Here is a 13,286-nt window from a genome sequence, read left to right as displayed (position 1 = left end):
GTGGAGGCGTGACCAGGTCCTAGCAGATGTCCTCGGGGTGGAAAAGAGGAAGAGACTACCTCGTAAACACAATTCATCCTTTAGCCGGTTTGTAAAGGCAGGGAAGATTGAGACAAAAGCAGCATTCTGGAAGGGGCAGAGAGATGAGAGTATACCTTGCGGAGAAATTTGTGTTTCTGGGCGTCGTACAAACAACGCTGCCGAACCCAGGAAGTATAGATGCGATACAGAGCTCATAGAACATTGAAGGTAGCGAGGTTGGTGAACTTGTCTGCTTCCTGTAGAGGTCGGATGCAGAGGGTTTCCAACACGCTCACTCTGGAATACATTACAGACGGTACATGTGAGTGAGGTCGGAGAGATACGTAAGACGTGACGAGAAAGACTAGAAGCCATCCATTCACGGGCAGTGATTTGATCGCCACTGTCGACCCATCATCACGGGCAAGTTCCGGGACAAGGGTTGAAACGTCTTGGGACTAACGACCCTGCTGATTATGGCAATGTATTCGCAACATTCCCCGACTGTTTAGGTACATATTTATTTTATAGATGATAATACCGTCATCTGAGAATAGGATAATGTACTTGAAGTATTCAGAGAGGTCGTTTATATAGATGAGAAATAGGATATAGGTCCAAGCACCGTCTCCTGTGTGGGACATCAGAGGTTGAAGGAACAGTACTGGACTTATCACCGTTTAAGAAGATGATTGTGTTCTATTGTTCAGAAATGAAGAGATCCATGTAACAGTTTCCTTTATCGAGAAAGTGAAGGTGAGAGACTTTATCAATATGCCCATAATATTACGTCTGTGTGTTCGTTTACATTAAAAAGGGAGGATAGGTCTTGGATGAAAGTGTTTTGACCGAAAACCATGTTGAAGATTGTATAGAATGTTGTTTGATTAAAGTTGTTTTATGATGTTAGAGGATATGATATGTTCTAGGAGTTTACAACATATAAAAGTCAATGATATAGGTATAGTCTATGGCATTATGCTTGTCACCCTTTTTGAAGAAGGGGCATACATAAGCATGGTTCCAACATGGGGTACTGTACCAATTTGTAGGGATTTATCAAAGATTAGGTGAGAATAGGGGTAATATAAGATTTTTTAAGTATTTCACCATGGATTCCATCCGGTCCGGTAGCGTTTTTTCAGTGTTGTTTATGTTGTGTATTGTAGTATGGGGACTTGGCCCTTTATCTTGGATTTGTATTTGATTATTTTCGTATTATCAACGTAGAATTATTTTTTGCGCTTAGTGAGTTTCCGTGATAGGTTATGTGCAATAGTTTTATTTATTTTGGTTACGCTCATGTACATCCTCGATACTCCAGAAGTTACGCTTATGTACATCCTCGATACTCCAGAAGTTACGCTTATATACATCCTCGATACTCCGGAAGTTACGCTTATGTACATCCTCGATACTCCAGAAGTTACGCTCATGTACATCCTCGATACTCCAGAAGTTATGCTCATGTACATCCTCGATACTCCAGAAGTTACGCTTATGTACATGTACATCCTCGATACTCCAGAAATTACGCTCATGTACATCCTCGATACTCCAGAAATTACGCTCATGTAGTTCCTCGATACTTCAGAAATTACGCTTATGTACATCCTCGCTACTCCACGAAGTTTCGCTTATGTACATCCTCGATGCTCCAGAAGTTACGCTTATGTACATCCTCGATACTCCACGAAGTTACGTTTATGTACATCTTCGATACTCCAGAAGTTACGCTTATGTACATCTTCTATTACGGGCTAGGTTCATGTACATACATTCACTTCATCCTCGATACTTCAGTGGCTAGGTTCATTTTTACATCACTAGGTAGCTATCTGATTCGCACATGGGAACAACCTGAACACTATTTAAGTTAGTGTTTCATTCGAAGATAACAGAGGAACGACAACGAAGATCAAATCCAGTCAAAATAACGGTATGGCGATCTCGTGAGTCGTTCCATGCACATCAACGGATAAAACTAGTCTTTCTTATTTATCGACAGATGTTGGCGTGGTGACCGAGTCTACGATTTTCACATGACGTATCCCAGAGGTGCAGAGAGCGAAAGTGAGAGTAACGCATGAAGTGTCGAGGATGGCTCCTGTGTCGAATATTAAAAGAAATATAGCCAGTCAACTTCATGTATTATACTTGTTGTATCAATACATCTGAAACACAAACAAACAAACAAACAAACAAACGTGTTACCTAGTATAAAACACAACAATTTCACATTTGTTAATATACCTAAAATGCATTTATTGGAAAAATCAGTATACACGTGTAGAGTTGTTGGAAGTGTTTTTGACACCTGGACCCTTTCTTCAATTGTTACAAACATGTTATTTTTCATTTTGTGCAAAATCCTGTACATTCTGTTGCATTGTCATATCAATGATTCAATTGAAATGTTCGAGCCTTTCTCCAAACCACAGGTAGCAGAATATAGAATTTGATGGATGATATTCCGAATACTAATGCGAATGTTATACAGCACACTCACATTTCATTATTCATAGTGTGAGTATACCGCAAAACATAAATTGGCGCATTTTTTTTTCCGGTATGCTTTGTATGAGAACTACATGTACCAGTATCCTATTTGATGAGAAATTGTAAATGGTGTTTTGAGTTTCCTTCTAATTTTGTTTGAACACCGGGACTCCTGAGTCAGTCACTGCAGATAGAACTTTAGAAATAGGAACATCCCTAGGTAGATTAATACTGAGGAGCCGTCCAGAACAGTCGATCCTGTGTTTGTACTTCTACTGTTTTTTACTTCATAATCACCACAGAAGCCATTAAGGATTGGTTCAGCTGGGATGCCTCGCCTGCAAGGAATGATATCGAATAGAAAGGAAACGAAATACCAAGATAACATGACAGAGTAAACTAAGAGACTCCGGTTGTCAAGTGGGCATATACAATGGAATTCTACTATCAACCCAACTTCTAAGATGAAAACTTTGTTAGATTTGTTGTTTATACCTTTTGCATATAATAAAGACTCATTTCTTTTTGGAATAGTTTTACAAAATTGTAGTTCTGTTGACAATGAAATTTCAATCATTATGAAACATTACATATATAAAACCAGATGTCTTAGCAATTCTTTGAATATCAATGCTCTCATTAATGTAATTAAGGATAATTTTGTAGTCCAAAAATATATGTATAACAGTCTTAGTGACCATGGTAAAAGACAATTTGATTTAGGCTGGAGGAAGTGGAAGCCTTTATTGGATCTATGAGTTGTATTAGTCTTTTACACATCCTACCCTGGTCTTAAACTTATTGTTATATACACTGTATTATTATATAAATACAGGTAACTTACTTTTCTTTTACTTATCTTCTATTATTGTATATCATAACACTGACTGTTGTGGTCTGTATCGCTGACTAGCCCAGTGATTTATCAGTATTTTATCTTTTAATACATATTGTATTACAATATTCTTGTACATGCATGTATGCAATAATTACATGTATGTAATTAAGAAATGGTACCTCCTCCTCTCTCTTCCTTTCTCTCCCTTCCTATCTGTCTTCCTTAGTGTGTCTTCTGCCTTTCTGTCTGTGAGGGTGTGTGTGAGGATGGGTGTGTGTGTATAGGTGTGTGTGTGTATATATATGTGTATGTATGTACATGTATGTTATGCATGCAGGATCTTCCCTGACACTGGATTCATGCGTGCTATACGCAGAAAATCCATCAAGGCCTCCCAAACTAAACGTCTCTGCACTCTGCATCCTTAGGATGTACTGTTAATTCTAAAATCTGTCATTTGAATGCAGAAAACTTTTTTGATTTTTTTGATTTATTTATAAATGACCTTTTATAACAAAATATGAGGGAAAATCCTGTTTATGTTATGTTTATTTACGCTATGTTGTACTATGTTATGTCATGATGCTACATATGCAAGTACAGTATATTTGTTATGCCTCGCTATGTATGTATATATGTGTGTATGTGTGTATGTATGTAGGTGTGTGTGTGTATGTAGGTATGTAGGTATCTATGTATGCTTGTATGTATGTATGTATGTATGTATGTATGTATGTATGTATGTATGTATGTATGTATGACCTATCATAGCATACACAATGATCTTTTGAAGGCTGTGGGTGCGAGTGTGCAAGTGATTGTTTGTTGATGTCTATTTATGTCTATTCATGTAAAATGTTTGAAAATAAAAGAAATATAAAAAAAAAAAAAAAAACTTCTAAGATGAAAGAAAAATAAATGGAAGCTTGAGTAGTCCGGCGAAATCTCATTTCTAACTTACACAGGATTCAAACAAATCTATGAACCAGGTTTTACAGAGAGTTTTGTTTGTTACTAATATAAGTGTCATTAATATTGTCTTGCAGGTATTTATGATACGTCAATACTATCATTGTCAAAAGCCCAATGTTTATTACAACGAATATTTATATGTCAAACCCAGTCTTACAACGAATAAATATCATATGTCATACGCCATGTCTAATAATGGATATTTATTATAAACCTATTATCACAATGGATATTTATATGTCAAATTCAGTCTTACAGCGAATATCTATCATATGTCACACGCCACTTTTTGATATTTTGATGTATATTAAACTAATCTCGGGGTCGCTATACAGTTTATTTGACAGGTTTTGAACTTTTTATTTAAAACAATCGCTCCTATGCAGGCTTCAAAATTATAAATCAGCTTTTTAATTAGCGATTTGTCAAGGTTTTTTCCCGACACCAATCAAACAGCCAGTCGTGTGCCTATTTTGTTTCTCTATATTTCCCAGGGGTGGATGAAGCGACAGTGAACATAATCTGTCAGCCTGGAGTGATATGGAGTATATGACTTACCTTACCATCCTGCACCTATGCTGGTCAAGTCGGAAGGAAGCATCATCCGTATTGTTCATGTGCGCCGGACTCCATAATCTCTCAGCTACGGCGGATGCACGAGGCCTAGATATGCAATTTATTCAACAAAAACTAGCAGTTAACATTCGTTTGAGTGAGGAAAAAAAACCAACGCCAAAATCGAACGACAGTTCAATAAGAAAAGAGAGACATAGAAGAAAATAGATTAACAGCTATTGCGAAATTTAAAAATCAACTTCAACAGAACTGGTCATAGTCCCATAAATATTTCTGAACACAAGGAAATTCTTCAACTTAAAATTATTTTCCATAATTCTTTTCTATGTAAATTTTTAAGTTAAGGATTATTGATCGAACTTTGACCTTGAGAGATTGCAAAATGAATAACATCGATAGGAATAGAGGAGTAAAACAAACATAATCAAAGGCATCATATGGAACTTTGTAGCCCAGAAGCGATACATGTTGTGGCTATGATTAGATAGAAAAGAAAAGCGGTATCTATATGTAATACGTTACCAGAGTCTGGGAAGGAGATTGGTGGCGTCTACATACTCGGACCAGACACACGCCTCTCCTCCTACAACACGCGACTTTTCCTGGGCCGTTCCTACAACATCGTCAGCATATACTTGTGAAGGTTGCAGGTCGAGTCAAGCATACAGATTTGACCAGCGTAAAGAGAGGGTCTATACGGACAGAATAGAACATCGATATGGGTCTAAAGAAGTGTTTCGGGGTAATAAAACATTCTCATTTATCAATATATGTAATACACGATGTCAGATGTTATACTTAGTCATATTTATTTCATTGCACCAAAATCTTAGCCACACCAAAGGGTGTCGGAGAGTTGCACGTTTTAATATGCATGTATACCAATGGCCTCAAGCTAGACATATTGCTAAATAACACACAATACATTAACGCTTACTATTTTTTTCTTGGTGATATGTTCGCTTTAAGATTTATGTATTCACAATAGAAATAGCTTGATAAAGATACGTCGTCTGTCCCTCGTGTGGAAAATAGTATGAGTATAATAAAACATAAAAGAGAAATATAAACATATATGTATAAAACTATGAAAAGAGGAATGGAATGACAAAGAATGTCTAATCAATCATAAAACTCATCTACATCGTCGGACAACCCACGAGACTGTCCTGTCGTTTGTGTCGTTACAGTACCTTCGAAATGGTGTGGGTCACATTCGTAGTATTTACGCCAGTCCTGGCCGTAGCTGATGTAGTTAAGATACCAACAGGAGGAGAGAATGGCTGAGTAACCTTTCTGGATCACGTTCTCCATGTTGGATGCCCAGTCCTGCCTGTTCTTCCAAACCTCCACCAAAACGTCCTTGTCTGCCTTCCATGTGAAACAATGGGGTCAAGTAAGTGCACTGGCACTGGTGCGGGCCCACATTACATACAATAATGTCCCTTCATTAGTTTTGTATTTTAAACAAATGCCTGGCACCCTGAACTCCCAAAATAATTAAGACTGGGAATTTATTGGGCAAGTATTAGCTTAGATAATTAATGAATTTAGATACATGTACCTTATTTCGATACTGTTCGAATGAATAGAAATCCACAAATTAGCACAGGTTAAGGAGTAATCCAAAAGTAAAAGGACTTTGCAAAACAAAGCAATTCATTGGAGGATGAACTACATATATGTTAAAGCAGGTTAAGTCAGCAAAGTTAACCATGTTTACTCTGAAGAAGTCTATTAAGTTTAATTCTGCATTGAGTGATCATTTTCCCCAGTATATTTTTGTGATAATTCGAAATTGATACGTCAGGCCTGCTTCTTCATTGAACAGACATTATAACTGATGAAGATGGGCCTGCAGACAGCTTGACTTTGTATATACATGTATGTTGTTTCATTGGGATACTGATATCGTGTGGTTATCATTTTAACTGAATTGAATATAATGAAGTATGGATGAAATGCTACTTAAATGCCACATGCTTGACGTTAAGCACTGAAACGAATACACAAGATCTGGTTTGAAGCCAATGGCAGTGTCTGTATAATGTATTCCGTGTCAATTTGTCATAGATATGACACTACCTGAAGTAAGTTGCTCTTAATTTGGCCCAAATCAAGTCTCCCCGAAACCGTAACAAGGATCAAAGATGCTTTTTACTCTCATCCGTTTGTTGTTTATTAATCCAAAATGAGCTATAAAAGTTAATGTATGAATTATGGACTTTATAAACTGTAAAGAAAACTGCAGTTTCAAATATGTACAGAGCCTTACAGAAGTTGTGTACATTAGCGACAGTGTAATTCACATTTTGTATATACTTTTGTAATCCGACATTATTCGGCAAATGTCGCCGGAGTCCTTACCTTCAATCCCTTCTCTATGGGGTCCTCCCATATGATGGCTTTCTTTTTTGTGTTGGACAGGATATCAAGTACCCGTCGGATATAGTACTGCTCTAAGCCGGAGAAGTCGGAGGCATTTAATCCTAGAAAATTGGTCAGGAAGTCTCCGACGTTCGGATTTGAAGCCCTACAACAGGTACGAAGGAGAGTTCGTCTTGTTTTTATCAGTCATACATTTTCAATTTTGATCTTAGAAATTAAACTGAAACAGATATAAATGTTTTTATTTGTTCTAAGTTCTGTGATTATTTATAACACTTATCTAACATCAAAATCAGACATATCCAAGAGACATATTGCAGCGTTCAATAATGTGTAATGATGCTTTCTTTACTCATTCATAGTATAAAGATATATGTCAAATGTTAACGATATATTTCTATTCATTTGTTGTTAACTAATATGACTTTGTTTTTATCGGTAGTTTGAAAGTGTTTGTTGTTGTTGTTGTTGTTGTTGTTGTTGTTGTTGTTTTTCGACGTACCAACAATGATGGTATGACTCATCCATTCCAAGGTGTATATAATCATCTGGAAATACTGATGTCACCTCAGAGAAAAGTTCCTCCAGGAAGGTGAAGGTCGAGTTCAGCATTGGATTCATGATCTCGTACTCGCCATGATACATATATTTTGCCTCTCCCTTTTTCCCATTATGCCAGCATGGGGTAAGTAGGTCTGCCAAAGTAGAAAATATCCTGTGATATTACTGAATTATTTATTGATAAAGTTCTTTCGAGGGAGACTAAATTACAAGGTTCAAAATGCTGAGTCCATGCATGTTAATACCTACTACGGTCAAATTTTCCCCATGACTGGGTGTGCCCCGGTGTATCAAACTCGATGATAACTCTGATGCCCCTTAACCTGGCATACTCCAACACTGTGTGTATGTCTGTCTGACTGTATACGTGGACGGGGCTGTAGGCTCCCTACAAAAAAGATGTCATTCTAATGCCAGATAAAACAATGCAAAATACGCATATACTAACAAAGAAACTACTAAAAAACAAAAATCACCAGGTGTTTTGATCCAGGTAATTCCAGGTTTCCAAAGTGAGAACCGGGTTAGTGACAATAAAAAGATGATTTACTTATCACATGAAGAATTGAAATATTTCCCGATAAGACAAACATGTGGACTAAGAAGTCTTTTTGGGAGAAAAATCAATTCAGTATTTCTTTAGTCAATAGGAAGCAGACATCCAGATATTCGCACGCCTTAATAACAATAGATAAAACGAGGACGTTTTTCACCATTGCTGAATAAAACACTTGTAAAATAAATTATTTTTAATTTGCGTTTTCATTTGATTCCGTACATCTGTACACTTAATGATAAGTCTTGTAATAATTATACATATATCTCTTATTTCCATTTACTTGAAATCCATCTCCATAAAAGAATAACCTACAGCGTCAGTATCTTTTTTTGTAGAGGTTTTAGTCTAGGACACCATTTTTATAGTTTTGATGAATCCTGATACTAAGTGGTGTAGCGGATACTCGAACATTTAGTTAGTCACACAGGAAAAGCCGGAATCTAGCTAGGACTACTCCGACGATGACATACCTTCTGTGACAGACCTGGGAACCTGATACTCTGGTAGGGAAAGGACTGGTCGTCGACAATGTGCCAATGGAACACATTGAACTTATTGTACGACATGGCATCCTAATATATATATAAATATAAAAACACAATTTCATGAAGAAAATTATTGCGTGCGTACAATGTTTTCATAAACATGTATATTTTAAGCATTGTATATATCGTCTCTTTGAAAATGGTTTTCCATTAAATATATCCAAACATGATTTGGTTTTAGCACTCAATAAGTAATTAGTGATGTCGAGGATTCACGGGCTGTGAGACCCTGATAAGGCATACCTTATAATAAACATTAAAATGTTCTTAATATATACTCGAAACTAACCAAATTCTTAAACAGAACGGGTAGTGGAATGAAATGACGGGCAGTGTCCAGCATGATACCACGGTGAGGAAAACGGGGCTCGTCTACGATCCTCGTCTTGTTAATTATTACCTTGAATACATTCATCGAAAAATTGTTATTATATTAGTATTGGCTTTGTTTTTAACAGTTATGATACGATCAGAAAATCACGTGCTACTCAAGTGATAATTATTTAGTTTACCAAAAAAACTGTTTAAAAAATAAATTATCTAAATGCCTTATTGTGTTATGTCGCATTCAATAGCAAATGTGGTTACAGAGCATATGTGATTATTTTCAACATGCTGATATGTATTTCAATATTATACAAATACATTGAAATGTTGATTAAAAGGTTCATAAAAGAATTTGTAAGGGGAAACATAGAGGAAGGAAAGTAACAAATATTGATTATATATATAAATATACATGTTAATTCGGCATTTATAAATTATAAAACTTTCGTATACATCTATATTATATATTATTTAAAATTAACACAAATCACGAATAGACCTAAATATTTAAATCAAAATTATTCATAAGAACAAGGTTATTATTCCTTCGTCCAAGTAAGTGACGCATCCCAGATATGCTGGTAATTCAAAAGCCAATTGATTAATTTATCAATCACTGATTGGTACTATACCTTTCCTGTAGCAGAAGTATACAGTAACTGGCTAAATGTCTCCAGTCCTACAACCAAACGTGTATTGCCTATGTTTTTTGTATTTTTTTTTAATTTGGCGTTTTAAACATGCTTAGTTTTTCCCAGACCAAAAATGCGGGAAACAAAATAGATAAGCATAATAGGTAAACAAGATAGATAAACACAATATGTAAACACAACTGGTAACCAAAACAGTTAAACACAATAGGTAAACAAAACAGGTAAACACAAAAAGGTAAGCAAAACAGGTAAACAAAACAGATAAACAAAACAGGTAAACACAGTAGGTAAACAAAACAGGTAAACACGATAGGTAAACAAAACATGTAAACACAAAAAGGTAAACAAACATGTAAACACAGTAGGTGAACACATCAGGTAAACACAATAGGTTAACACAATGAATGGAAATTATTTAACATCTATAATACTATCGAATGATCTAAGGCATTCATATCTTATTTAGTCATAATTGTTGACGTCATCATTACTATAACCCGCGCTTAGATACGGCATGATACACGGGTATCTACTTAATTGAACTAAATCCAGTCATTTTATGAATTGGTTTTCAAAGACTTTAACATTTTTCCATTTTAAATATAAACATTTGAATAGACTTGACATTCATGGTTAATCTGAGTTCTAAACGGAGTTGACAGACCTAAGGACCAGAGCTCTTCTGTTAATTAAGCCATTTGTAGCTGGTATTCATTTTAGCTAAGCTTAATATTTTCCAAGTATGGAATATTTATATATTAATCTTTCAATAATGACCTCAAAGATTGTTTGATCATCACTCGTGTATTACTTGTTGAGTAAAAACAACCATGGATGACTTACCCCTCAGAGCGCCCCATATACTGTTAGCCCGGAGGGTCGCATGCCTGTCAACAATCAGCGTGTCTGAAATAAAACTAATCTTCAAGAAGTGTTACACATTACTTCAACGTTTTTGTTAATGAACATCAAAATCAGAAAAATATCGGTTTTTCAGCAATAACGAGTAAATATACAATATACGAGCCTTAAATTGATACCATAAATTACGTACACAGCATAACAATACCGTGGTGTATACGCATGAATAACAATAATTTACAAAATACAAGGATTTGTTTTATTCTTTTCAGTGCTAATGAGGGAGAAATTGTTTTTCTTCAGATTTTCTTTGTGTTTCCTATCATACTCACAGGATTCATCCATTCCCAGGTAAGGGTATGTATGACACGACGTGTTTTCCACGTGAATCTGTAAATCATCCACTGTTAGTAGTGTTTCGTCCTTGGCCCCAAAGCCTAACATTGCCTTGTATCTCGCTATTCCTTTGTCAATGACGTCACATCCGGTGATCTTGGATCGTATTTCGAAGTTAGCTATGTCTAAGGAAAGAACGTCAGTCTCTGATTTTATTTCCTTTGGGTATGGCCATGGTGACCCTGGTGCTGACCTTTGACCCTTGATAAAAAGATAGTTACAAAATAAAAACGGCAGCAATGCGGATCTAAATTTTTCAAATAACAATGGGGAGAACTAAAAACCAAAAATCAATTGTTATTTTACAAAAAGTCTTGCGAGGCCATTACGACTGTATCATTTGTTTTGCATCATATAAGAAACAATGGTGGACTACTACCAATCGCCACCTGGCTATATGTTGCTATAACATGCTATAATATCTTAACTTAATAACAAGTAAGAACCTTTCCATACAGATTGAGAGTTAAAATCAGTAGAGATAAAATTAATCAAACTCCACCATACTACTGGTTCGTCCTTTAGGACTCGTCAGTGATGATAGGGACCTAGATCGAGTGTGGATTGCCGGGAGGCGACCAAAAATAAAAACTCAAATAGATAGAAAGAGATGTGAGAATCTGGTGTGGGAGGTACAAATAACAAAGATACTAAATAACAGTGTAGATATATAATTAAATGGAATGGATGATGTGTATGTATCCAGAATGTTGAACACCCCGCGATGTTTTATGTTATAACGTAAAGTGCTTCAAATTTATTTCCCTTATATTGACCTACAAAATGTACTTTGATTTGACGTTTTTTTCCTATCTTTAACAAATTCTAAGAATTTAATGCTAGGCTTTTCTAGCCAATTTAAAGCAACGTAATGTGACCGGATGAGGTGTCCTTCTGGGTGTCCTCGTCAATACGTGACTGTGAGGTAGCACTATGAATTCAGCATCAGTCCCACGCTGTCACAAGGAGACAAACACAAATATTCCCCAACGCATGCGTCTCATACACAGGGGAGGCGGTGCTTTAATGACGATAGGACCTTAAACAAAACAAACCCAAACCAAACCAAACCAAAACAAACTTCTTAAAAGAAAACAAACAAATAATTTAAGGTAGAATGTACATAACATTATGCCATTTCTTACCTGTAGAGGGAGCCTGATGGCTATATAGGTAATGTAACCTTTGACGAGGCATACACAGCACATAAACACAATACAGAATGTCGGTTTAGTATCCATGTCAGACAGAATACAAGCTAACATAGGCTATGTAATTCCGTATTACATAAACGTGTTCCCGTAGTTATGTAGGAATCTGGCACTGAGGAATGTACGGAAGCCATGGAGGGACATATTTAGTTACTTCTTCGTTAATAATTATTTGTTTAACTAATTTGTTAGTAGATGATTACGACAAATTCTACCACGTTTGCGATGCAACGCCAGTTTTGATTGGTTTAAAACCGTGTATTATTTGCCAGTAATACACTCTCGTGTCAATAATACACGCTCGTGAGTCATGGCTGTTACAATCTTTCCCCTCCAAAATCGTGCATTTGTAAACAAACATGGTGGCGCCAAAACGTTTGAACGTCGGAGACCGTGTATTTTACAACGGGGAAATTTGCCAGATTGTTAATTTCTATCAAACCAGAGCAGACTTTGCTAAACAATATGTTTGTAAGGTCAATTTCCACAGGCAACCTTTGGAGAGCATTTCTACATGAATTGCTGGCCGACATCCCCGAAAGTTCTCGTAACGTTGCCGTCAACTGGCTTGGGATTGACGTCAGCTTTTGAATATTCATTAGCACGCGCGCCTTATCGTTTCTTGTGAATTGTAACAGCTATGTAGCGACACATTTCCCGGGGTTTCCTTGCCTTTTTTCTATTAGGAAGAGGTAGATCTCAGAACTAAACAGTACATGGTAGAATAGAAATAATCAACTTTGACTCGGCCTTCGTTATCAATTTAATTGCAAAAATACCCTCGTCCTCGTTGTATATCCTGCAACAATACACGAATCATCGTTAATTATTTCTTAAATAAGACTGTCCGGCGAAATGGGCGGCTTCTGCTCTATTGAT

General features: G+C 36.2%; 1 protein-coding gene across 1 annotated transcript; it reads right to left on the bottom strand.

Annotated features, from left to right (window-relative positions):
* Nucleotides 1–2,286: 2,286 nt before the first annotated feature.
* Nucleotides 2,287–12,476, bottom strand: LOC117339848 (beta-hexosaminidase subunit beta-like). The gene is made up of 13 exons (XM_033901554.1): nt 12,342–12,476; nt 11,133–11,397; nt 10,783–10,845; nt 9,919–9,965; nt 9,249–9,359; nt 8,885–8,986; nt 8,105–8,243; nt 7,797–7,989; nt 7,274–7,439; nt 6,100–6,277; nt 5,429–5,519; nt 4,889–4,993; nt 2,287–2,858 (listed from the first exon to the last, which is right to left on the bottom strand). The coding sequence occupies exons 1-13, from the start codon at nt 12,459–12,461 to the stop codon at nt 2,702–2,704; spliced, it is 1,737 nt and encodes a 578-aa protein (XP_033757445.1). The 5' UTR covers nt 12,462–12,476; the 3' UTR covers nt 2,287–2,701.
* Between the last annotated feature and the right edge of the window lie 810 nt (nt 12,477–13,286).

The sequence above is a fragment of the Pecten maximus genome, chromosome 12 (genome assembly GCF_902652985.1).
Source record: "Pecten maximus chromosome 12, xPecMax1.1, whole genome shotgun sequence".
Lineage (NCBI taxonomy): Eukaryota > Metazoa > Mollusca > Bivalvia > Pectinida > Pectinidae > Pecten > Pecten maximus.
This window is presented reverse-complemented; position numbering and strand designations above follow the sequence as displayed.